This window comes from Ambystoma mexicanum, chromosome 1q, assembly GCF_040938575.1.
Source record: "Ambystoma mexicanum isolate Mex_15411 chromosome 1q, UKY_AmexF1_1, whole genome shotgun sequence".
Classification (NCBI taxonomy): domain Eukaryota; kingdom Metazoa; phylum Chordata; class Amphibia; order Caudata; family Ambystomatidae; genus Ambystoma; species Ambystoma mexicanum.
This window is the reverse complement of record NC_090922.1, coordinates 853,019,736-853,046,314: the sequence shown is the minus strand read 5'-3', so window position 1 is coordinate 853,046,314 and position 26,579 is coordinate 853,019,736. Positions and strand designations below refer to the sequence as shown.

Here is a 26,579-nt window from a genome sequence, read left to right as displayed (position 1 = left end):
TGATGTGCCTTCAGGGCACAGCTGCAAACCACAGGTACTTGTCATGTCCTGGGCATGCACCAGTTGCAATACCCACATGTCATGATGATGTCTGTATGCCATGAGGATGGGTGGTCTTTAGTAGGGCATTGGTTAGGCCATGCATTGTGGAGTGTTGTTGATAACGTTAATGCACTCTCAGCATGGCTGCACGGTATGCCCAATACAATACAACGTTCATGCCCGGCGAGTGCTGTGAGTACTGTGGGTAAGGATACCCACAGTAATCACAGCACTGTGGTTTAGGGGCAAGCCATTTGCTTAACATTGATGCAGTATGACTGTGTTAATGTCTTCAATGATGTCTTTGTAGATGACATAGGTGATGTCCTCAGCAGTGCCATCGATAACGGCATTTGCTCTCTCATCTGTAAAGTTATGTATGGCACCATGAACAGAGCTTTAAGTGAAAACATAATTGTCAAATACTAGCAGCTTCCATGCATCGCTTTGTAACACCCTTTTAAGTGAACATTTTATCTGTGAAGGTTTTGCATCCTGCAATACATATGCATTCAGTGGGGATAATTTTGCAGGGGGCAGAGAGCAAAAGTAAGACGTAAAACTGACAAGTAAACCATTTACACCCGAATTTTACTCTTAATGGCTTTTCATTTGGGTTAGTTTTACAAGCCATGGAGTGCATATTGCTACACTGCAGGGCACTTTAGTGCCATTTACAGGTGTAGAAGAAATAGAAGACGGAATTAACATTTGAACTATGCTCTTGTTCTCTGACATCAAAGAGCATACAGTGTAATGCCCACATGCCCACACAAGACAAACGCAGGTGTATTCCATGGGAATTCATTGTAAATGCCTTTACATTTATTTTCCAACATGGATTCTACTCTTCAACAGCATATAAATGCTAACATTGGTGGTCCCTTGCATGGAATTACCAGTTTTTGTAAAATAAAGTCCATTGAATTTGAAGGAAGAGTAGGGGCACGAAACAAATCTACTAGTTTGCTTTGCACTCCTCCCCCTCCTTCAAATGTCTCATGAAATCCATCTGCTAAAAGTAGATGGATTCAATATGAATCAATTGTAAATGCTGTTTTAAAAGTATAATTTTCAAGTAGCATTTATAATTTTTACAAAACGGAGAGTAATATGAAAGGGCAAAGGCATATTAACCCGTTTTCACTCACTACATTTTGTAAAATCAGAAAATTGCCTTCATGGAACCCAACTACAAATAAGTGCTAATGTTGTTAGTCCTCTGCATGCAATTATCACTTTCAATAAAAACAAGCCCCATTATTGCAAATGAGTATTTAATATAGGAGGTGGAAGGGTGAGGTTTGAACTATGGGACTCCTCCTGAGTTGGGTGGTATCTGGGATACCACCCAATGCTATTAATGTTACCGCAACTCGGTCCGGCGCAATTTGTGCCGGATACCGAGTTGCGTTGGGGAGGTAAATGCCCATTCCCATCGGGTCCATTGGACCCAATGGGGGTTTCTTGGCGCTATTAGCGCAGAACAGGGAGCAAAAAGCTGGAGGTAAAATTCCCACTTTCCGCCCAACTCGAGATAGGGTGGAAAGGTAAATGCAGTGGTAATAGCGTTGAGGACCATATATCCTTAATGTAAGAAGAGTTTCAATAAAAATCCAACCAGCTGCGGCTAATCCAAGCAGTGTTATTTGTATGGAGGGGACTGCCAACCTTTGCACTTTTATGCAATTTGATCCCCTCCGTTCAACAGGCATAATTTACAACAAGTAATAGTAAAAAAAGAATTGTTAAAGCAATCCATATCTAACACGTTTTTCCACTACATTTTGGAAATATGGTAAACGCCTCCCACAGTTAATGATTGTTGAAGGAATTTACAATGGAATCCCGTGGAATCACCCTCCTTTTGGCTGGTAGAAAATAAAAGTGGACACCAGATACCTGCTGGTGTGAAACCAAACTTTTTGCAGTTCGAGAGGGAATGCAAGGCGGACAGATTAACCATGGTCGCTTTTATTAAAAGTGACAGTTGCATTCGGGGAACTTCCAACGTTAGCACTTACATGTTACTGGGTCCCGTGCATGCGATTTTCCACTTTCACAAAACGGAGTGCAAGCGGTAAGTGTAGGTGAAATCAACGTTACTCTTTCATTTTGCTCTTAGGTTTGTGAAAAGTGCAAATGCTGGCTTCAGTGTATGCTTTCCAGATGGCATTTTATCAAGGATTCCTGGGGAATATGGCTGCTTGTAGCAGGTGCTTTAATCAGACAGAGTCCAGAGGAATCTGTTCAGCCCTCTACTCCTTCAAAGCCTGTACACAATGTCCTAGAGCGGTTAAAAGGCTCTAAACCAGGGGTGCACAATTGATTTTGACAGAGGGCTAAAAGTACCTTACATGAGGGCTATAGTGGGCCGAAAAGTAAAAGTGGTCGGGCGGTAGGCAGGACATGTCAGGAGGCTTTTCCAACCCGCGATTTGTATTAAACACATGGAAAAAGAATATGTTTTTGAGGGGTAACAATTTTTATTGCATTTCAAACTTACATTTTGTACTACACATTTTCCATTGTTATCATTTATTTCAATTTAGTTATTGTATATCGTCTGTTTAATTAAATTATATATATTTTATTGACCCTTGATTGGACATTCTGTTATTTTGGACTGCTATAGTTTGCTGCTTGGGTTGCCCAAGAGGAGTATGGCTTCCGTCGAGTCAGGTTTCCTCAAAAAAGCAAAGGATGTACATCTCCTAACTGTGCCTGTTTTAGCTTTATTATTGAGTTCACTCTTGGAGTGCAACACTATGCCCCATGGCTCCCACCCCCAACCAAACACCATGCCCCATGGCCCCCTCACCCCCAACCAAACACTATGCCCCATGGCCCCCTCACCCCCAACCAAACACTATGCCCTCTGTCCCTCACCCCCAAGCAAACACTGTGCCCCATGGCCCCCTCACCCCCAACCAAACATTATGCCCCATGGCTCCCTCCCCCAACCAAACACTATGCCCCATGTCCCTCACCCCCAACCAAACACTATGCCCCATGGCCCCCTCACCCCCAACCAAACACTATGCCCCATGGCTCCCACCCCCAACCAAACATTATGCCCCATGGCCCCCTCACCCCCAACCAAACACTATGCCCCATGGCCGCCTCACCCCCAACCAAACACTATGCCCCATGGCTCCCTCAACCCCCAACCAAACACTATGCCCCATGGCCCCCTTGCCCCCAACCAAACACTATGCCCCATGGCTCCCACCCCCAACCAAACACTATGCCCCCTGTGCCCCCTGTCCCTCACCCCCAAGCAAACACTATGTCCCCACACTATGCCCCATGGCTCCCACCTCTCCCAAACACTATGCCCCATTGCCCCCACGCCTCAAGCAAACACTATGCCCCCTGTCCCTCACCCCCAACCAAACACTATGCCCCATGGCCCCCTCACCCTCAACCAAACACTATGCCCCATGGCCCCCACGCCTCAAGCAAACACTATGTCCCATGGCCCCCACGCCTCAAGCGAACACTATGCCCCATGTCCCTCACCCCCAACCAAACACTATGCCCCATGGCCCCCTCACCCCCAACCAAACACTATGCCCCATGGCTCCCTCAACCCCGAACCAAACACTATGCTCCATGGCTCCCACCCCCAACCAAACACTATGCCCCCTGTCCCTCACCCACAACCAAACACTATGCCCCTGTCCCTCACCCCAACCAAACACTATGCCCCCTGTCCCTCACTCCCAACAAAACACTATGCCCCATGGCCCCCTCACCCCCATCCAAACACTATGCCCCATGACCCCCTCACCCCCAACCAAACACTATGCCCCATGGCCCCCTCACCCCCACCCAAACACTATGCCCAATGGCCCCCTCACCCACAACCAAACACTAGGCCCCATGGCCCCCACGCCTCAAGCAAACACTATGCCCCCTGTCCCTCACCCACAACCAAACACTAGGCCCCATGGCCCCCACGCCTCAAGCAGACACTATGCCCCCTGTCCCTCACCCCCAACCAAACACTATGCCCCATGGTCCCCTCACCCCCAACCAAACACTATGCCCCACTATGCCCCATGGCCCCCTCACCCCCAACCAAACAGCATGCACCCATACAGACCCGAACCCCCCAAATCAGCACACTCTCAAACTTGCACCCATACAGACCTGAACCCCCACCTCCCAAATCAGCACACTCTCAAACATGCACCTATACAGACCCGAACCCCCACCCCTCAACTCAGCACACACATTCTCAAACATGCACCCATACAGACACGAACCCCCCAACCCCCTAATCAGCACACTCTCAAACATGCACCCATACAGACCCGAACCCCCCACCCCCCAACTCAGCACACACTCTCAAGCATACACCATGCACCCATACAGATCCAAACCCCCCACCCCCCAACTCAGCACACACACTCTCAAACATGCACCCATACAGACCCGAACCCCCCACCCCCAATCTCAGCACACACACTCTCAAACATGCACCGATACAGACCCGAACCCCCACCCCCCAAATCAGCACACTCTCAAACATGCACCCATACCGACCCGAACCCCCACCCCAGCACACACACTCTCAAACAAGCACCCATACAGACACGAACCCCCAACTCAGCACACTCTCAAACATGCACCCATAGAGACCCGAACCCCCCAACACCCCAACTCAGCACACACAATCTCAAACATGCACCCATACAGACCCGAACCCCCCACCCCCGAACTCAGCACACACACTCTCAAGCATGCACCCATACATGCATCTCAACATACACAACACGAACATTCAAAAACAAACATTCATACACATACAACACGCCCCCATCTCAACATACACAACACAAACACTCAAAAACAAACATTCATACACATCCGACACACCCCCCCACACCCCTATCTCAACATACACAACACAAACACTCAAAAACAAACATTCATACACATCCGACACACACCCCACCCCCCATCTCAACATACACAACACAAACACTCAAAAACAAACATTCATACACATCCAACACACCCCCCACCCCCCATCTCAACATACACAACACAAACATACAGCAGAACAGACCCGACACACAAACACACAGACCACTTACCGGAGACGTGATGGAATGCAGGTAAGCTGGAACGCTGATGAGGTAAGTGGAATCGTACTATGGCAGGCGTGGCAAGCAAGGTTGAAATGCCTTCCGGCATCAAGCCTTACTGGCCACGCCAGCCGTAGTGCCTGCACTCCATTGGTGCAGCACACACGCACTATGTGGCTCGTAGGAGTGACGTGGTGCGTGTGTGCTGAGCCAATGACGGCCAGTGTTTTGTCCGGCCCGGAAGACAACAAAGACTTTCCTCATGGAGGGCGGCCGATGCTGCTTACGGGCCGCCCTCCATGAGTAAAGTCTTTGTGCCTCACGGGCCGGAAAAAACAGCCCGTGGGCCGTATGTTGTGCACCAATGGTCTAAACGATGACATAAGCCTTCTACGCTACAGTTGTACAATTATTTTACTACACTGGGCTTACAAAATGAAATGAGCGCATGCGTCAGTACATTGCCCCACTCCACATGCAAAAGCAGTACACATCGCTGAGAGTGCTAAAAACAGGTGTTACTACAGGTGTAATATATTTACGTCTCTTTAGCACCTGTTTTGATTTTCTGGAGCCCTTCAGTTATTCATCTGACCAGTCATTTGCCACATTGTTTTTTGATTATAATAATTGGTATTGCCACTTTTTACAGATAATGCAATTATAATATTTTTGCTATAACTGTAAATTGCTGAAACGATATTTTTGTATTTTTGCAGCCAAGAAATGTGTACAATTCCCAGCACCTAAAGGTGGCAAAATTGTTTTAACTGGAACATACGATGTTGACGGTGAAATTGCTGTGGGCCATGTGTTAAGGTTTGAGTGCGATTCTCCGGAAGCTAGACCTGTCCCTAATGAGGTCTACTGCACTCAGGAAGGCGAGTGGAGCACCCCTCTTGTAGAATGCAAAGGTAGGAACAAAGTGTCCAGTTATTCTTTTTTCTGTGTGATATTGTAAAATCATGCACTTTTAATGCAGTCGCCTGACAAGCAATGTGATCTTTGAACTGTGTATGTGGGTAGCTGGGCCGGAATCCAGGGTGACTTTATAGATGGGTCCCTATCTCCTACATTTTAATGGACAAATAGACCTCAGTCAAATACAGACTATAAATAATCACATTTGGCATGGTAGGGACTACAGCAAAAGAGCAGGCTCCGCAGCCATTTGAAAGTCCTTCTGAAACACTGATATATAAAGAGGAGAGTTAACATGCGCTCCCGTGTGCTTTGCACACCTGGACATAAAATCTGTTATTTGGTTCTTTTTGTCGTCGGATTGCAGTTCTTAACCTCATCCAAATCTGATAAAGACGTTGCAATCATGAAATATCAAACTAAATAACTGTAAATATGTGTATTCTTCTAGAAATATCCTGTACAGAACCAGACATTCAAGGTGGAGTAATTACAAACAAAAAGGACCGTTTTAAAAAGAATGAGAAATTGCAATTTATTTGCAATCCAGGGTTTAAATATGATGGCAGAGACCCAGAATGCACTGAGCAAGGATGGAACCCAGCACCATATTGTAAAGGTAAGTGCCAACGCATTAAACTTGAATTATGAGATTAAAGAAAATCACATTGTTTAAAGGTGAACGCTGCTAAAATCTATCAACAAAAAGCCTACATTAATTAATGAAAAGTTAACTACACATTTTGGACCTGATTGAGCAAAATATAAATTGCATGCAATAATTCTGATGTATAAAGTTTCCAGGTGGCAAGTACACAAAAATAAATGTAAAATTATCAGTGTGTAAGTAAGTGTGTTTGGTATTACTGGCGAGTTGGTCTGCTGCAGTCAAAGCTCTCTAAATGCTGTTTTCATTCTGCTGCATTCAGCGTATCAGCCTTGCAGTCTGCCTTTCACTTCAACTGTGAGCACAGCGCAGTGTGCAACTCAGGGTGTCCACTTTCTGCTGATCACCTCGCCTGAACACTCTGCTAAACCTCCAACTCCTAACCTTTGCCGGTTATGGAGTAAAAGTGTCATGCAAAATCTGTGGACCTAAACGCTTATATTTGAATTACTAGGGAAAGTGACTGTGGACTAAGGCTTTTGAGCTTCTTGAAATCAGGACACTATTAATGACTTTGTGCAGATTTCTCAGTTTCGGGATTGGAAGTGTGAGAGCCAACCGTTGACTGTTGTTTGTTTCCTGCCTTCCATGGTGCATGAACGCAGCATTATACTGCTTGAATAAAGAGAACGATACTGTGTATTGTAACTGGGTGGACGGGGGAGTGACTGTGGGCTACCGCCTTTGAAAATACCAGGGGCCTCCTGCTGTGAACCCACCTCTGTGGACCCATATACGAGTTTAGTTGGAGGATTGACGGGGCTCTGACTGAGGGCTGTGGCCTCTGAGCTCCCGTCTCTCAGACAATCCTGTTTTTTTTGCCAGGTGCTCCCTAAATAAGGTACTTAACCTTAAGTGCCACTATGGATGGGAAGTTAATGTTCAATTTTGAGCCAACAGGCTGATACCCAACGAATTTGTCATAATAATTACTTGTGGTCTGATATAGACTGTGTATTTGCATTTTGCCCACCATCTGACAAACCCTTGCACAGCGTATTTAATAGTGAATGGTAATATTACTGTCATTGAATTTAGACCAGTTTAGAGCATAGTTTTGTTCTAAACCATATTTACCTTGCACAGTGCATTTTTGTATCTTAATATTCATGGTCTGACATAGTTTGTGCTTTTACATTTTTGTCCACTATCAGTTGATATTTTATCGATGTATTTAATAGTGTTCATTTTTAAATGACATCACAACTGTGACTGACCTTGGATAGGTTTGGACCATAATATTGCTCTGAACCATATCTATTTTGCACAGTGTACTTTCGTATTCTAATATCTATTAGTGGATGCATCATTTTCTTTTTTAGGAAATGACCTGTGAATGACTCTTTGATAATTTGATATTTTGGAACCTTTTTTTAAATATCTTTTTTAACTAAAAGGGAAAAACCAGGCAGAATTGAACCACTTCTAATATTCCTGTAACCCTGTGCCAATTAGGCGTGTGACTTAAATTAAACTTGTATTGCTGATTTTTTATTAATTAAGAAGGAAATACGATGTATGGTCACAAGAGAACCTGATGCTTTGCCCAAGTTCCCCACGCTCATTTTAGGCTTGAATTCCTATTGGTCTCCACCCTCTGCATTTTTCTAACTTGTTGTCTGTATACCGGACTTACCTGGCCGTTTTGAAGTGAACCTGCCCTGAGTTAAAGTGCCCCGAAAAGACCTTAGGAGCCAATCGACTACCGAAGATGCACATTTTGCAATAAAACAACAAATAATATCTTGGATTTGGATCAAAATGCTATTGGAGGGGTTAATGATGAGGTCCCTGAGTTACCCAAAAATGGTCTACTTCCATCGGTAGAGGGCAACTTTGAAGAAAAGGTAGTTCCCGATCCCGCTGGTGAGACTATGGGCCTCATTATGAGGTGGGCGGTAAGGTGTTAACGGCGCCAGTAAAGGTGCCAGAGCAGTTAACCCCTTACTGCCCTATTACGAGGTCCGCTCGCAGGACCCGCTCTGGATGTCTGGTCTTACCAGACGTCCTTTGCAGGTCCCGCGAGCGGCCCAGCATGCTAGCAATGAGGCCGTCTTTAACGAGCCTGTTGTTAGCATGCTCCCCATTCCCATTGAGTCCTATGGGGGCTCAAATTGGAATGGGGATGGCCCGGGTCCGGGTTCCCTGAATGGGGAAATACCGGGCCCTCCAAAGTCGGAATGGCCTGGTATTTCCCCATTCAGGGAACCCGGACTGGAGGGCATAATAAGGGCATGGCTGCCTCCAAACTCGTAATGAGGCCCTATATCTCCACTTCAGGGGGATGGGACAACTGTAGCCCAAATTCACAACCGGGATAACCGAGGTATTTTTGTAGACCCGGACTCTAAGGTTTGCCTGATGGCTGGGTGTTTAATTGTAAATGGGGGTATTTTTAAGGAGGACAGAGTTATTTCTATTGAGGATTAGGAAGATAGGCTGGTGGCAGTTTTAGCCCATAATTTGGGGGAAGATGTGCCTACTCAAATAGATGTTTCTCAGATTAAATTGGTTACTGAGGCTTGTGATCCCTCTGAACGGACTGTGGACCCTGTCTCATTACCTGCCCAGGCTGATATGTGCCCCAGGGAAGTAGATATACATGTTGGTGATCCACCGGAATGGAATGTGAAACCCAGTATTTTTCCAGGCAAGGTTTGTTTTACCGAAGCGGAAACCACCCGTAATTTAAATTATGGGGATGATGGCAGTGAGGTTTCACAGATGTCTATTTTCCCAAAGACAACAACTCTTAGTAATGGTTTGCTCCTAGAGCTAGGACGAAGCTGTTTCCCCCTTGGGGTAAAAGCTTTTAAAACACTGATAACGTGCAGTTTGGGGAAGAAGACACAACAAAAGCAGACAGACTAAGAATACATTTGGTGCCCCAATAGCTGGCACAAACATTTCAAATTAGTTTGGGAAAAAAATTGCTACAAGTAACGAAATAAAATGTATCGTCCCGGTTAAAGCGACTGCTAGATAGGATCATTCATTGATGGTCGAAGTCGTAAGGAAGCTGGAAGTTAAAGAAACAGAGGATAATGAACTTAATGATCTGAGCATTATTGAGTTTGCTGATCTGGCAGAGGTGGACAATATAACTCAATCAGAGAGTCGGTTAACAGTGTGGTCTAGCAGGCATGTGATGCTTCCCATATAGGATCTCCAGTGGTCGAAGTGAGCGGGAGCGGGTGGGAGCGGTGTTCCTCTACTTTTTTAAATTATGTTTTACAGCTCCTATACTTTTATTTTAAAAAGAAACCGTTCCGGAACGGTTTCGTTTTAAAATAACAGTGTAGGAAGAAGTTGAAACCTGCACTTTCAGTGCACTGCACTGAACATTCCCTTAAACAGCAGGCAAAGGTGGTTGGGGATTTGTATTGTGTGTGGGAGGGGCAGGAAAAATGGGGTTTGTGAGGAGCGGAGCAGGCTAGCAGGGAACATAGTTCCTACTTCTTTTCTTACACTTCGACCACTGAGAATCTCCCTCTGAGCTTACTAACTTTATTGATGAATACACACAAAAACAAAACTGGCTCAGAGAGAGAGAGGACTCTTGCCGGTGGTCCCGAAAGAACCTGTGGATGACCCCTCAATTGACCATACTTTGAGAGAAGCGGATGATAGAATCCGGCTTACTCAACCCACGGTTTCAGCTCTAAATATGATATGGCATTTATAACGTGCCTATAAACAATTGTTTCAAGGCGCGACAAGGCAAGGGAGGGGAAACAGAGGGAAGACAGACAGCGGTCCTACTAGGCCAGGTTACATTGAGTTCACACAAGTGCAGCAGGAATGGAAGGGGGAAAGGGGAGGGGCCAGTGCAGCACATAGGATAACAGTAAATAAATAAGACAATAAATAAAAGTGCGCCCAGCTAGTGGCAAGTGCAAGGGTAAGAACAGACATCAGGTGTCAAGTGCTAGTAGGAGCTGTAGGGATACAGAAACAGCCCCCAAGAGCAAGGGTTGCCAGGGAGCAGTGCAGGTGTGCAACTGGCGGGGAGGGGACTTGGGCCAGAGATCAGAGGGTAGCCAAGTAACCAGTGCAGTTTCAGATTCAGCCAGTTGATCAGCAGCGGAGAGGAGGAGAGAAAGCAGAAGCAAAGAAGAAGGTATTGAGGTGCTTCCGGAACCGGAGATGGTTCTCCTCAAGTTTTAGAGAGGCTGGGAGGCAGTTCCAGAGGGAGGCCCGAGTAGAGGAGTGAAGACGGATGAGCGAAGAGCTCGAGAGGGAAGATATTTATGAAGAGATAGTTGAAGGTATTGAGGTCCCATGCCCCAGAAGGCCTTGTGGACAACGCAGAGGGATTTGAACATAATCCTCTCAGCCACTGGAAGCCAGTGAAGAGTTTTCAGTCCTGGAGAGATACGATCCCTGGGCTTGAGGCCAAGGACAAGTCTTGCTATCCTGTTTTGAATGAGTTGCAGAGGGCGTAGAGTAGAGGCAGGCATATTTAGAAAGAGGCTGTTGCAGTAGTACAGCCTGGAGAGAACCAGAGGTCGGGGGACAGTGAGCTTCTGGGGCAAGGATAGGAAAGGATGAATACCTCGAAGGAGATGCAGCTGGTAGTGTGACTTCTTAGAGACATCAGAAATGTGAGGGGAGAACGAAAGTGTGGAGTCGAAGATGACCCCGAGGATTTTAACCTCACAGGTGGGAGCTGGAAGAGGGCCAAGAGAGGTCGGCCAGAGATTGACAGGAAAGGAGGGAGCAGGTGTGCGGATGAGGAGAATCTCGGTCTTACTGGCATTAAGGTAGAGATCATTGGCGGTGCACCACTCCTGGATGACGGACAGACAGAGATGAGAGAAGGAGAAGAGGAGGCAGAAGGGAGCCTGTTAAGTATCATCCGCATAGCACTGAACTTTGGGACAGAGAGCAGCAATGCAGTGGGCAAGAAGTGCCAGGTATTGGCTGAAAAGCCACGGAGAGAGGTTAGACCCCTGGGGAACACCACAGGTAGAGATAGAGGAGAGAAAGGACCCGAGTTGGACCTGGGAAGGTCGATTGGAGAGGATGGAGGTCAGCCAAGCTAGGGCCTAATCAGTGATACCCAGGTTATCACAGAGACGGTTGAGCAGGATGGCATGGTTGACCGTGTCAAAGGCAGAGAGAGATCAAGTAAGATGAGGACACATGGGGTTTTGGAATCAAGGTTGAAGAGCAGGTCTTCACGGATGTTCAGGAGAGCAGTTTCCGTGCTTCTGGCAGCTCTGAAGCCAGACTTATGGTCATGGAGACACACAACAGATTCAGTGTGAAGATTAAGCTGGGAGATGGCCAGCTTTTCCAGGAGTTTGCCCAGGAAGGGAGTGATGGAGGTTGGCGATAGTTAGCCTGGCAGGAAGGGTCGGCAGAGGGTTTCTTAAGAAGTGGGTGCACACGGGATTGCTTCAGGGAGGAGAGGAAGACCCCAGTGGCGAAGAAGTGTTTGCAAAAGTCAGCCAGAGCAGGAGCCAGGTTGTCAATGTAGTCCTTGATGGTTTTGGAGGAATAGGGGTGAACCTGTTTTGACAAGACTTTCATAGAAACCTCGTCTGGGAAGACCAGGGGAAAGGCAGAGAAGGAGGGAGGAGAGGTGGCCGAAGAAGGGCCAGAGGAAGAGCAGGGAGTAGAGGGAGGAGGGGGAGAGGAAGAGAGATAGAGGACAGGATGTCCTGATTTTTATAGATGAAATGAGAAGCAAGGGCCGCGCAGAGGGCCACGGATGGGACTGGAGAAGTAGAGACTGCAGCAGGATTGGCCAGCTCCTTCCAGATTTTAAAGAGTTCAGCTGAGTTGTTTGATGCCGCGGTGACACAGGCTTGGATGTGGTTTCTCTTCTTGGTGCGGACAGAGAGCCGGTATTGCATTTTGGAACAGGTGGCAGGCCAGTTTGTCAGAGGAAGTACCGGAAGCACACCATTTCCTCTCGCCCTCCCTGCACTTGCGTTTAAGGGTGACGAGGTCTGAGTTGTACCTAGAATTGCACTTGGCTTTGGGCTTCAAGCGAGTATCAGATATAGCAGAGTGGAGAATGGAATGGGCTGTGTCAGGATGTGAGTCTGCCAGAGGAGGAGTAGGGAGAGAGAAGGTGGCGGCAAAAGCCTGAACTGAGACACGCTTCATGGGTCGGATTACTGAGAAGGTAGGTGGCAGTGCTGGAGTTGGTCACTCTAGGAGAGAGGAATGGTGAGAGGGATCGAAAGGGGAAGGTCAGAAGAGATCAGGACACCCAGAGTGTACCCTTCAGAGTGAGTCGGGCCAGAGGGGGGAATTGAGAGAGAGAGAGTCACGAAAGAGTCCAGTGGAAGGACAGGAAGCATCTAGGTGGATGCTGAAGTCTCCAAGAAGGAGGAGTTGAGTGGTTGAGACCAGGAGGGAAGAGGAGAGCTCTGCCCACTCAGAGAGGAAGGTGGAGATCTGACCAGGTGGTCGATAGATGGCCGCAGTGAGGAAATGACCAGGAGAGAGAGAGAGAGAGAGCCAGAAGACGAGGCATTCGAAAGAGGAGTAGGCCTGCCTAGGAATGACAGAGGCAGGAATCCACTCAGGGAAGATCAGGGCTATACCCCCTCTGGAACGGTTGGATCTGGGCACAGAGAGGATCTTGTAGCCATCAGGAAGGAGAGTGTCAAAGCTTGTGACAGAGCTGGCTGTGAACCATGTCTCGCTGAGACATCGAGGTCAAGTTCCTCCAAGAGTCGGCAGATGTCAGAGGAGTGTTTGACAGCTGAGAGTGTGTTTAGAGTGGCAATATGGAGATGGTTGCCACCCTTGAAAGACTTCCGGGCAGGGGTACAAATGAGAGGTATGCCTTGCAGAGGTGTAGAAGCAGCCTGGGGTGGGGCAGAAGAGGAAGGAGGCAAGGGCAAGGTAGCCAAGGAGGAGACATCAGGTGAAGAGAGGAAATTGATGAGGCACGGGAAGCGTCTATCAAAGAGAAGAAGGTTGGCTTGAGGGCCTTGGACCAAGAGGGTACCATTCAAGTAAACATTAATGATGACTTTAGAGGTGAAGAAGGAGGCCAGGAGGACCTCCCACCGGGTGCCACCATTAATGGGAGAGGAAGAGAAGGGAGAGAGCACAGAGACCATATCTAGAGTCCATAGGTCTGGTGATGGAACGACAAAGAGGATGTTGGTGAAAGTTTGCCTGGAGGAGGCACTGTTAAAGGTGTTGTGATAGGGAGGCCTGGGTTGAAGACCAGGATGTCCTTTTTAGACTTCTTCCTAGCAGATTTAGTGAGGAGAGCAGGATAGTCGATAGAAACCCAGTTAGAAAAGATGGGAGAGTCAGAGAGCACCAAAGCATAGGTGGGGAGAGGAGAGAAGAGGAGGGGAGTGGGAAGGGGTAGAGGAGAACACTAGGGAAGGATGCAGGGCAGGGTGCAAGCAGACGAGACCAAGGTTGTCGAGACAGTAGGCAATTGGACAGGACGACAGGCACTTAGATAGTTTGTAGAAAGGTTCCCTAGATGAGTGCTTTGATGGGGGGCAAGCCACAGAGCGGCACTACTTTCATAATGCAATTTCTAAAACACAGGAGACAATATATCTAAGTTTGAGAGTCTTGAATAGTGGGGAATGGGCCTAGGTTTCACAGTGCAATATTAAAGACTTTTACAATGCAATTTTAAAAACACAGGAGACAACACACCTAATTTTGAGAGTCCTGAATGATGGGGAAAAGGCCTAGGTTTCACAGTGCAATATTAAAGATTTTCACAATGCAATGGTCCTGAGCTTGTTCGTAAACCTATACGAAAACATATGGGCAGAGGTCAGATCTCATTCTGAACTTCTGAGAAAAATGTACAATAGGTTGGATCGTTTAGAGAGATTGGATGGGCTTGCCCAGCAGCAAGGGCAGGCTGGTGGCATTACGGATAGTGGCCCAACCACTATCTGTAATACCCCTCCTGAGCAAATGGATTCTGGTCTAGTTAAACCGGGCAAGTTAAGTGGGAAGACATCAGGTGTTTGGGTGGAGACACAGGTGGTCCCAGAGGAGATCGAACGGAGGGAAGATATGGTTCAGGACAAAACTGATGCTGGGTCTAGAATTCAGGCAGGCCCACCCGAATCAGTCCCATATATCTCTTTTATTGATCTAACTAAGCATGAGCACTCTGAATCCCTGATTGGCATTCCCCCCAAAAGCCAAGACTGTAATATTATTGATCTAACTAAAGAACCCACCCCTATTAAGGGAAAGATATGTACAACTAAAAGAAAGTTCCCTCAGGCTAGCAAATCGAAAAACAAAAAAAATATGAGAAAACAAAACCTCCTGGCACGCAAATATTTGCGTAATCTTACTATCCCTGACACTCTGCAGCAAATAGGTGAAGGAGGCAAGGGCCTTAAGGAAAATGTGCCGCAAGTACAAGAAATAAGTGCACAGGCCGAAAAGGGAGCACTGATGGAAACCGTGCATATTTCAGCCAATGAGCAAGCATTGGATGTTGGCCTGGCTGCCCTACCATTGAAAATAGGTGTAGGTAAAGGCCCCAGCCCCTCAAGGGTTGATGCAGGCATCCTGACTGACCCTCTGGCTCAACCTATTATGTCTGTCAAGGTTCCTATGAGGGTAGAGGAAACCCTGAGTGCAGAAGAAATGGTGGTGGATGTCGCAAATAATGCGCCTGCTATGGGATCCATCCCATTTGAGGAGGAAAGAAGGTCAATAAATATTGCTATCAACAGTTGGAAACCATCAGATTTGACCGCCTCGGTGGCTGGGATGACCACCCCTATAAAACACTTTGCCTCTGAAACGAAGAGTCCAACACTGATTAATATTATATCAGCTAGGCATTTATTCGAAAATCTTCAATCCAATATAAGTCAACCGGCTGCTGTGGTTCCGAGAGCGATTATCCCTGCCCCTGGGGATCCCCGAATGCAGCCAACATTTCTGGCAGATATATATGCCCCTAATTACATTGAGAAACCAGGGCCTCAAGACTGTCTAATTAACTCTTTTACTTGTGAAGAAAGAAGACCACTAGGCCAGAGGTATATAGGTGTAAATAATATTCTTAGGGGCGCCAGGGGAATTGAAGCTCAAGATAAACTCGTGTTTGATGCAAAAGATACTCCCGGAGGAATGTTTAGAGCTATATCACAAACCCTAGCGGTGAAGATAAACATTCCAAACACTACAGATAAGGAGTTTATGGGGGCAAAGTATCCCACTGTGCCGCAATTGAGGGAATATCCTGAAAATCTTTTCAGAAATACCAAAGTTGGCCCGCCTGTCTACATGCGATTTGGACAGGATACAATTCCTGGATAGAGCTCGATGGGACACGAGCAACATATTATTCCATTCTTGTGTGGTAGTGAATTTAATTATGTGAGAAGTAGAAGCCCTGTGTTAGTTGGGGTTTAAAATATAAGTTGTCAAGGTTGAACAGAAGTCCACTGGGGGGTATAAGGGTTTTAATTTCAATAAGAGTCTAAAGGTTGGTTTTCCACCCGGAGAGAAATACCATGGGGCCTGGGAGGCAGCCCTCAAGGGGGCACTATTAAGAGAACCAAGATTGGGCACAAATCACCTCAGCCCTATGGAATTGAGGGTGCTATAGGGAAATCAGCCCCAAGAGACCTATTAGTGGAAGCAGTTAAACTGATGTTTATATCATGGAACACTAGAGGTAATTGAAATGTATTTACTAACCCTGATAATGTATCTATGCTGAAAGAAAATAATTGTACTTTCTTCGAAGAGACAGGGCACCTGTCGAACCCATCTTTTGATGGCTTTGAGACATTTTCTTAATTGGCCAAACAGAGTAAGGGAGGCAGACCTTCTGTCGGCCTAATTATTGCAATGAAGAGTACTCTGGGTTTATTGGCCACTCCCGCTTGGGATACATGCAGTTAAAGCATCTTCCTTAGAGGGTCTCGTAAATGTCCATCTGAGTAATAAATATTGGCCTTTTGGGATAGCCCAACTGGGTGAATTCCTGGACACAATAATTTGCTTAGTCCACAAATGGCACTGTTCCGTCCTGAACGGGAGAGTGATTGTGGCAGATGACCTCAACTCAGAATGTCACATCTCGTATGACAAGTGTGTACTAGATCTGGGTGAGGAATTGATTGAGGAATCTCTCCCTTGAGTCCGTGGGTTTAGTATGTTTAAATGGATAACTGGTTGCAGTCATACCAACTCCCCCCACGTGGCATAGAGGAGCTAGTTTCTCAACAATAGACTACATATTTGTAGATGTAGGACTTTCTCAATTAACCAGTGGGGTTACCATCACTTTGAATTTGCAGAGTGACCAGAATTTTGCCTTCCTGTGAATAGGATCTATAAAGGAGGTGCAATCAATCTTGGAACTATGGGACAGGGGAAAGGATTCAAATGGACTCCAAGAAACATTGAGGTCTTCAATGGGGAATTGGAGAAAATCATTAATATTAGCACTTTTGAATGGAAAATCTAGGTATTTTGCTCCCTAGAATTAAACATTTTTGGGGGCAATTTACTTAGTAGAGCTTCCCCTAAATTAAGGTGTGGAGGGCCTGCGAATAAACATAGACACGTTTATGACCAGAATGTAGCCAAAGAAAAATCTCTAATGCTCCGGAAATTAAGATCAATACATAATTCCAACTATGAGCAATTAGAGAAAATCACCAGAACCAAAAGAGTCAGGCAGAGATATAAATACTACTGCTGCTCTAGAAAAGCTCTAATGATGCAATATGATGCAAAATCGATGATGCATATTCTGCTGAAAAGAGACCTAAAGGCATTCTGGAAACTGATTAACTATCAAGACCTCCCGTCAATTGTTGGGCAGCTGAATGGGTTATCAGATGCAGAATGGGTCACCTTTTTTTCTTATCTGTATGGAGTCCATATTGAGGGTGGCCAAGAGAACTATAGTAATGCTAATGTAGAGAGGATGGTAGGTTGGGCCCCTAACATTGAGTATGCGGAAGTTCTAGATCTAATTAAAACAGCTAAAACTTCTCGCTCAACAGGCCCAAATGGTCTGACAAACAACACATTGGCCCTCATTACAACTGAGGCGTTAAGGGTTTAACAGCGCCGTCGGCGCCGTTAACCCTTAACGCCTGATTACAAGTGTCCCTTTGCGGGTTGGTGTTTAACGCCTGCTTTTAGCAGGCGTTAAAAATCCAACCTGCAAAGGGACGACTTTGGAGCTAATTACGGCACCGTAATTTACGGTGCCGTAATTAGCGCCTTCCCAATTCCCATTATGCCCTATGGGGGCAAAAATGGGAATGGGGAAGGGCAAATGGTGAATGGGGAATTACCGCCCCAATCACCTTGGAATGGGGTAGTAATTCCGCCATCCACCATTGCGGAATCGTAACCTTAGCGGCATGGACCATGGTGCTAATAGCACCATGGTCCTCCGCCAAGGTTGTAATGAGGGCCATTAAAAGATAATCGTGCCGCTTGGACCCAGAACGTCACCATGCTGTTTGGGATCATTATGAAAAGAGGAATTATCCCAAGTAGCTGGCGAGCAGCTACGTAGTCCCCTTCTTCAAGCAGGGGGACAGAAACCAAACGAGGAAGTACAGACCGATAGCACTGATAGACGCGGACTGTAAGCTGTTTGCGTCTATTTTGAAAACTCATGTAAATGAATGGATGGCTAGCTCTCATTTATTAAACAAACTCCAAACTGGCCTTAGAGCAAGGCACTCTACACATCTAAATGGCCCGGTAATAAGAGCCCTACAGGACTAAGCTTGGGATAAATTTGGAGGGGAATTAAATGTAGCCTCCATTGATTTGTCGACAGCTTTTGACAGTGTAATATGCACTCGTCTCTAGGCTAAACTGGCACAATGGGGTATCCCTGGAGGTCTCCTCAAACTAATAATGGCAATGTATGAGAATGCAGGAATCCGTGTTCGACTGAACTTAGATGGAAATCTGTCTCGTTGGATCGAAACTCACATGGGATTAAGACAGGGTTGCTCATTGGCTCACAGTCTGTTTAATCTCTGTGTCGGATATAGGCAAGTTCCTGGAAGAAGTGGGTTTAGTGGTTCCAAAATTGGGGGACTTGGGGATTTCATGATTGGCCAATGCAGACAATTTATTGCTCCTAGATTGCACCACGGTGGGGCCACAGCGGTTAATTAACAAGTTTACAGAATTTGCAGCAAATAATAGGTTGACGGCTAATCCAAGGAAGACTCGAGTCTTGGTTGTGGCAAAAGGGAAGAGAAGGAAAATGTTGTGTTGGAACTTAGGGAGTCGACCCAAAGAGATTACCCCAAAAATTCTATACTTAGGCTTCCCGATAACGGGACAGCCATCCCGATCGGGTCTGTGCTTTTTTAAAACAGAAGGCCCTGCATTTAGCAACCCAAATGCTGGAAGTAGAGCAAATATCCGCAAAACCTGCAATCTCCTTTTATGAGAGGAAAGTAGTCCCAAAATGAATATATGGGATGGAACTACACTATCTCCAATTGCTGACATTTTGGTAAACCCTCGAGGGGTGTATGTGGAGGAAAACATTGAAATTGCCCAATCTCATCCCAATTGCAGCTATCCGCTATGAATTGGGTCTATTGTCACTGAAAGTGAAGTCCCAAATGGCGTCTGATGGCCCTGTTCCGTAGCCTGATAGACCCTGTCTGTAACACCTTATATGAGGACCTGGCTAAACTGGTGCCTCTGTTGGGAGCAGGGATTTCCCCCAAACAAATATTTGTCCTCGATCCGCGATATTTGCGATCTGTTTCTTGTTGAATTAGATACAAATAGGCGGACCTTGGTAACAAACCCTGAGAGAGTAAAAAAGTATTGTATGAAAGGTATAGGATTGACACCATAGACAAATTCCATCCATATCCCTCTGTTAGTGATTTAAAGTATGCGCTTAAACAGCGGGGGACAATCTCCTTTATAATGGCCCAGTTTCCAAATCGATATTATCGCTCACTCCTCCTCAGACTAAGATGGAACATCCTCCCAACAAGAGAGAGTCTGAGGATAAGGAAGATTGTATATAGCGAGAATTCCTTCTGTCGATTCTGCAGGGATCCAGGAGAAACAGAAACTTGCAAGTATCTATTACTCTCGTGCCCAGAGTTGCAGGCAACAAGAATGATCTATCTTGAGAAGTCTGCAAAGTGGGGAGTCAGAGGTGATGATGCTTATATTTGGTCTCGTTGTATTTCGATCCAGAATAATACAGAGGGTCTGGCTGTAGCATCGTTTATTAAATCCCTGAATTTATACAATGACCCTGCTCTGAAAGCTGAGACCTGTAATCCTTCAGTCTCTACTGGACATTAGCTAGTATAGTAGTAGAGGGCTAATCATCTGCAGTAGTGAAAGGATGAAATGTAAGTATTATTTGAGCCCCGGTTACTGGGGGTTTTGAATGATTATTATGAAGAGCAGTACAAGAATATTTGACCGGTCACCCAACTATTTCGTATTTCATGTATTTACTTATTTTTTATTTTAATTTTTTAACTGTTACAAGTATTACATTTGCAGTGTTTATTTTTCTTTTTGGTGAAATTAATTCATTGTTTCTTAGTTTTTTGTGTTTTTATATGAAAAGGTCTAATTAATTACTTAATTTTATATAGAAAATTCACAATATGTATGAAAATGTTTTTATATAAAAAGGTCCAAAGACTCAATTGTACACAGTAAATTCACAATATGTATGAAAATGCTTCGAGTGATGGTTACATTTTTTATGATATTTTGAACTTTGTGACTATGTGGAGTTTATGTAAATGTAGTTATTCTATCTGTCAAACCATGTACTAATGTATGTATTTGTACCTATTCTTGTGATGTATGTCTTCTATATTTCAATTTTAAAGGTTTCTATTGTAAACCAGATACAAATAAATATATATATATCATCAGTGTTTGACATTTGTCTCATTGAACAAACGTCTGGTAACCCACCCTTTCTTGAAAACCTAAATGCTCCCCAAAGGCATACACACATGTGCTATCATTGGAATATGAAATTGTTAATATGAACCACTACTACCAGGATTGTTATTGACCTCCTCTCAGAAAATCACAATGTTTAGAGTGCAGTGAATATCTACTGGTATTGACTGCATTCTGAACATTCTGTCTGCAGAAGCAGACAGGGAAGCAGCAATGCAATTTCCATTTAAGGATTTTTTTCAACAAGATACTTCCTCTCTAGCAGGACCTCTTTTTTTGCTGCGAAATGCCATTTAACAAGTGAAAGAGAAATATAAAACATTGGGTAATGCTAAACCAGTTGAACCAAATTGCAATTGAAATGCTCAATTTATGAAGACAACCATGTTGTTTAAACTTGGTTGCTGGAGGCAGTCAGGCAGCAACATGAGTTTACAAATGGGAGTGTACATTTGGGGGGTGGAGGCGCTGGCACCGACCCTCTTTACACGAATTGTGGAGTTAAGCAGGGCTGTGTGCTGGCGCCTCTACTTTTCAACCTGGGCATATCTGATCTGCCTGACTGTTTGGAGAAGTTAAATTGCTGTTCCCCTCGGATAATTAGTGAGCATGTTCGCTGGCTATTGTTCTTTTTGACCATACATATTTGGCCCATTGTAGGGTGGTCAGTGAATTGTGAAGATGGCACTGAATACTGATAAAACAAAGTGTATGTGTTATGGGCGGGCTTTAGGCAAACTCCTTTGGTTATTGAGCAGGGAAAGATAAATATGGTCCCAGATTATAAGTACTTGGGGTTGAAATTTGGAAGAGGGAGATATGTGGAAATAAGGGCATAGAAAAGTCACAAGGCAGTCATCCAGACGGCTTTGATTAAAAGATTCTTACTTAGAGCAGCTGGATACAGTTATGCAGGTATCATCCTGATGTACAAGCAATGTTTTTGCCTGGTGATATTATATAGCCTGCAATCGTTATGCATGCCCGAGTTGAAATGGCTAAAATGAATGGAGGGTACTTTGTGGCAAACCCTTCTGATCCTCTCACGAGCAGTCCCATTTGAACTGATCTGCCTAGAATTTGGACTCCACTATGATACTTAAAACATGAGGTATCGTTTTTCTTAAAGCAATGAAGGACCCAAAGTATCTTCTGTTGAGAGAAATGATCCAAGGCGAACGGATGTTATACCTGAGCAACGCTAACAGTTGACTTGTTTGCTCAGATAAACTGGACCCCATATTGAATTTTGATTTTTTTTTTCACCTGAAAAATGTATTTGTACGTGAAATAAATGACTGGTATTGGGTTTGTATTTACACTCACATTGAATCCCTTATAAGGTTTCCCATGCATTACTTAGGGACTTACACATTCTAGATTCCTCAAAGTTATCTGTGGAAACGTCCGTCAAGCATGGTTCATAGATTTTTTCTGCTACTAAGAATGGATCATCTCCTTACCCTCTCCACGTTGGGACCAAGGCTCTTGATTCCCAGAGGAATTAACGCCTTTGTGTTGTAGACCAAATGTTATAGAGACAGCACACGATATATTAACGTTGTGTGCAAGTTTAAAGCATGTATATTTAAAATTACTTATGCGTTTTGTACATAATCCAAACGCAATACGCGAGAGTGCCTTTCAGAGTTATTGTTTGAATTCCGGTAATACTTCACTTATGATGGCACTATATCATGTCTGGAGCGTGGCAGTCATGTGTCTAGATGAAATTATGAAACTCTATAATGAGCTCCAAACTGTACTACATAATGTTATGATTGGTTGGATGCTTATTTTATTCTTCTTTATTGAATGTACAATAATGTTTAATGGAAGGATTGATTTAATTTTTTCTTATTTTTATTAACTGTAGTATAATTGGATATGCGAAATAGTTCATTTGAACTAAAAACACATTAATTTAAATAAAAATAAAAGTTTAAATAATACAAAATAAATCCACATTTAATTTACTAACTCCATGTGTCTATTTACATTACTCACACTTAAAGTAAAAGAAAATTTAATTCACCACCCAAACTCCAAAACATTTCTTGCTACTTCCACCATTTGTGAATAGCGGAACGGGTCATTATCACTTGGGATAATTTCCTCTCCCTTAGTCTGTAAGCCCGATGAGCTGGCCTTGTCTCTCCTGGTGGTTCGCGGAGCGGATCTCTGAGAGAGATTCTTTGGCTAGTGTGGAGCATGTGTGTCTGCCGGTTGGATGGTCCTTTTTCCAGAGGCACTGTTGTAAGTGTCAGAGGGCCCATTTTCCTGGTCCCTGGTCATAGTTTATGGCGGGTGGCTGTGTAATTCCTGACATGTTTTTGGTTACTGAATGATTCTCAGGAGAGTCCAACCAAGCATAGTTGGTATAGCGCCTCAGGTTTGGGAGCTTTTGGCCTTATTCCTAGGCAGGCCAGGGTTGCATGATTTGAGCATAAGATGCCTTCTGTACCCAATAGGTGGCATGATATGACCCAACCGTAATGTTAGAAACATAAGTGCTAAAGCGACTAAAATGGGGGAACACCAGTAAATGCAATAACATCTAGATTCAAGACGTCTGGATAGAAGAAGAAAGCACATAGAATGCGGACACAACAGTAAATGCAATAGAACTGAGATTTGGGAGACTCGGAAGAGGGAGGAAAATGGCTAAAATGGGGGCACAGCAGTAAACGCACTAACACCTAAATTTGGGACACCTGGATAGAGGGAGAAAGCGCCTAAAATGGGGCAAAACAGTCAATGCAATAACACGTAGATTGAGAAACCTGGATAGAGAGAGAAAGCGCCTAACAGAGGGGTACACAGTATGCAGTGGGCAATTGTCCCACACACAGATTATGGTTACCTAAAACAATATGCATGTATGCGAGATATGGCTGACTAACCCAATCAGGCTAAATGCGAGATTTGCCTAACTGACACACTTAAGCTAAATGCAAGATTTGCCTAACTGACACAATCAGGCTAACTAACACAATGAGGCTAAATGCCAGATAACATTACTATACAAATGATGGTCTGCATGCAGCAGACCAAATGCTAAATAGAGAAAAAATGCAGTAAGATAAGATTGGGCTGGTCGGTTTAGTGGGGAGCAGTAATGGCTGCACCCCCTGCCTAATTGCACTTACCTTGTCAGTAACTGCTGGTTGACAGCTGTAGGCCTCACAGACCAACACGGTCTGGCGCTGCTTCTTCAGGAGCTTCTTCGTGGGGTCCTTAGCAGACAGGCGAGTAATAAAGATCACCAGTTAGTAATACTCACAACACCCCCACATCCCTCTTCCTCGTCCCAATACATAAAGCGCTAAATGGGAGCAAAAAACACACAATGAGACAAATGTGCACACCACCCATCACCACTTTATTGGAACCACAGCAGATCAATACAAAGGAATCCTGTTAGGGAGAATTCTCCAAATGTGCTAATTTCCCTTACCTTTTGAGACCCCCAGCAACTTTGCTGGATTTCTAGGATTTAAATGTTTACCTGGAAAGAGTGTGAGCCTTTCTTTCCACTCTTTCATGTATTTTGATGTGTGTTTTACTTTTGTGTTCTTTGGTTATGGTGTTTTAAACAAACTCCCTGGCATCATCCTTTTCTGTGTGTCACACAGCACCTCCAGTGCAGTGGCACAGGGGTATGTTTCAGACTCCCCAAGGTTTAAATACCTTCTCTGGGACTGACTACTGTCTCCCAGAGCATGAAAAGTTAAATTGACTTTACTAGTCTCTTTAAATTTCCTGACCCATCACACCCTATCTTACTATAGAGTGCTGGAGGGGTTGCCTAGCTTCCCCTGAGTTAAAACACTCATATAACAGTAAAATACTACCCTTTCCTACTTTAAATGGCTGGTGGCAGTGGTTTAGATCAACTATCATGTTTTTTCCCTACCACTAACAAGGGTAGCTGAAAATCAGGGGTAGCCATGTTTTTCAATATGCCGCCCAAGACCTATCTGTAAAAACAGACTCCGGTCATCTTTTTTCGCAATTTCTTTTAGGAAAGGTTCCTCTTGTGTTTTGTCTCTGCGCGTCAACCCAGGTTTGGTCCCTTTGTTCGTTGGCCTTTGGCGGGATTCAGTGCTGAAGCCCTCCTCTGGTGCCAGGGTGTCTGGGGTGGTCAGGATGTGAGGGAGGTGCCAGAAACTCCCTGTGCTTAGTCTCCTAGGAGACCTGAATGCACTCTGGCGTGATTGGCCGGCTGGCTGTCCGGCAAGGACAGCCACCCTGCTGTGTGAGTGACAGCCAGGCTGGAATGAATGGGGAAAACTGTTTAAAAGCAAGTCTCTGGGACTTGGAAAGCAGAGTCGACCACTGGACCGAAAAAAACGAAGAGGAGAGGAAGGAAGAGGACTGCTGCAACTCCTGGACGACCAGTGAAGCCCTGCTGCAGGTCCGAATTGTCTGAAACTCCGACTACAGAGAAGCCCTTCAAGATGAACTTATTTCCTTGAGTTTGGTGGGAACAATCAACTCACAAGTCACCTGGACACCGTCCTATTCTGGTCGAATTTTCATCAGAGTGCTGTTGAAAACCGGATAGCCAGAGGGAAGGAAACCAGGGGGACTTTAAGGCACTCACACCTTAAACCGATGTCTTGCTACAGCTTTTGGCCTCTTCCCTGGGCAGTGCAGGAACCTCCTGACGTCCCCCTTGTCCCCACGACTGAAGCTCAGGAACAGCGAGATCCGCTTGAACTGCCAGGAACAACTGCCTCAGCTACAGCTTTCTTCATTTAAAAGGTACTGTGCAAACGCGGTCCGGAAATCTTTTCCCCCATCGAGAAAGTGTGTGACACTTTCCTGAACTACGAAGGCTTGTCCTTCCCTAAACATTTGTCAAACTTTTTGCCTAGCCAAATCCTTTAAAAATCTGTGGCAAATACTTAACCGTTACATACCAGAACTGTGCTATCCTATACGAAAGACTCTGAACCATTGACTTTGGCCCAGGCCTTTTGAGAAGAATTGCTGTATGTATTTAACTGAAACCTTTGCCATGCCTATGATTGTATTGGGGCTGTCTATTCTTATAACCTTGTCCTTTTCCCTCCTTTATTAAGTACCTAAAGTGCCAATGTGCTCACACTTCATTTTTGAGCTAAACTTGTTTAGCTACTTACCGGTTGGATTTCTGTGGTGTATTAGTGTGTGATATTGAGCTGCTTATGCTAATGTAATATTTTATAAATGATTGAGTAAATAAATGTATATTCTTTTACTAAGAAACCGTGAGTGTGTACTTGAATCACTGTATTGGTTGGTCCTTTGTGTAACTTGTTCTACTGCTCACTTAAACTCTTGAGATAAGTCTGGCTGCTAGTCCTAATTACATGTAGTGTTCCCAAAGGGTACTGCAGGTGATTATGCCTAACAAATCCACTGGTACCAAACCCCAGTACTAAAAGCACCCGCACCCGCCCTGTGAAGATTTAGGTCGTAGTGGCACGCAAACATGTTGGAGTTGGCCCAAGTGGCACCCCTGCAAATCTCATCGAGACACCCTTTGCGCCTCCGCCCAGGATGCTGCTTTGGACCAGCCCTGCACCCCTAGGGAAAGGAACACCTGAAGACTGATAGGCCATGGAGGTGGCGGCCCATACCCAGCGACTCATAGCGTGGACAGAGGTCTGAGACCCAGGTCTAGGACCCTCAAAGGTGTCACCCTTCCTGAAGGGATCAGAACGCTCTAAATAAATGATGACAGCCCGCAGTACATCAAGATGACTCCAACCAACCTCCTACGGAGAGAAAGGTTCAGGGAAGTAGGCTGGGAGAACTACCTCCTGAGACAAATTGAACTTTGACACAACTTTGGGAAGGAAGGAAGTGTCACACCAGAGAAACAAAGCATGGTCCTGAACCACCAAATATGGTGGTCTGTAGGTAAGAGCACAGATCCCCCCCAA

General features: G+C 45.2%; 1 protein-coding gene across 4 annotated transcripts in view; it reads left to right on the top strand.

Moving 5' to 3' along the window:
- Positions 1-26,579, top strand: part of LOC138538055 (complement factor H-like) — a 981,558-nt gene that overhangs the window by 171,987 nt on the left and 782,992 nt on the right. For all 4 annotated transcript variants that reach the window (XM_069641504.1, XM_069641501.1, XM_069641502.1 and 1 more), the window contains exons 5-6: positions 5,858-6,052; positions 6,511-6,678. In XM_069641504.1, coding sequence (XP_069497605.1) covers positions 5,858-6,052; positions 6,511-6,678 — 363 coding nt within the window. The remainder of the gene's footprint in view (positions 1-5,857; positions 6,053-6,510; positions 6,679-26,579) is intronic.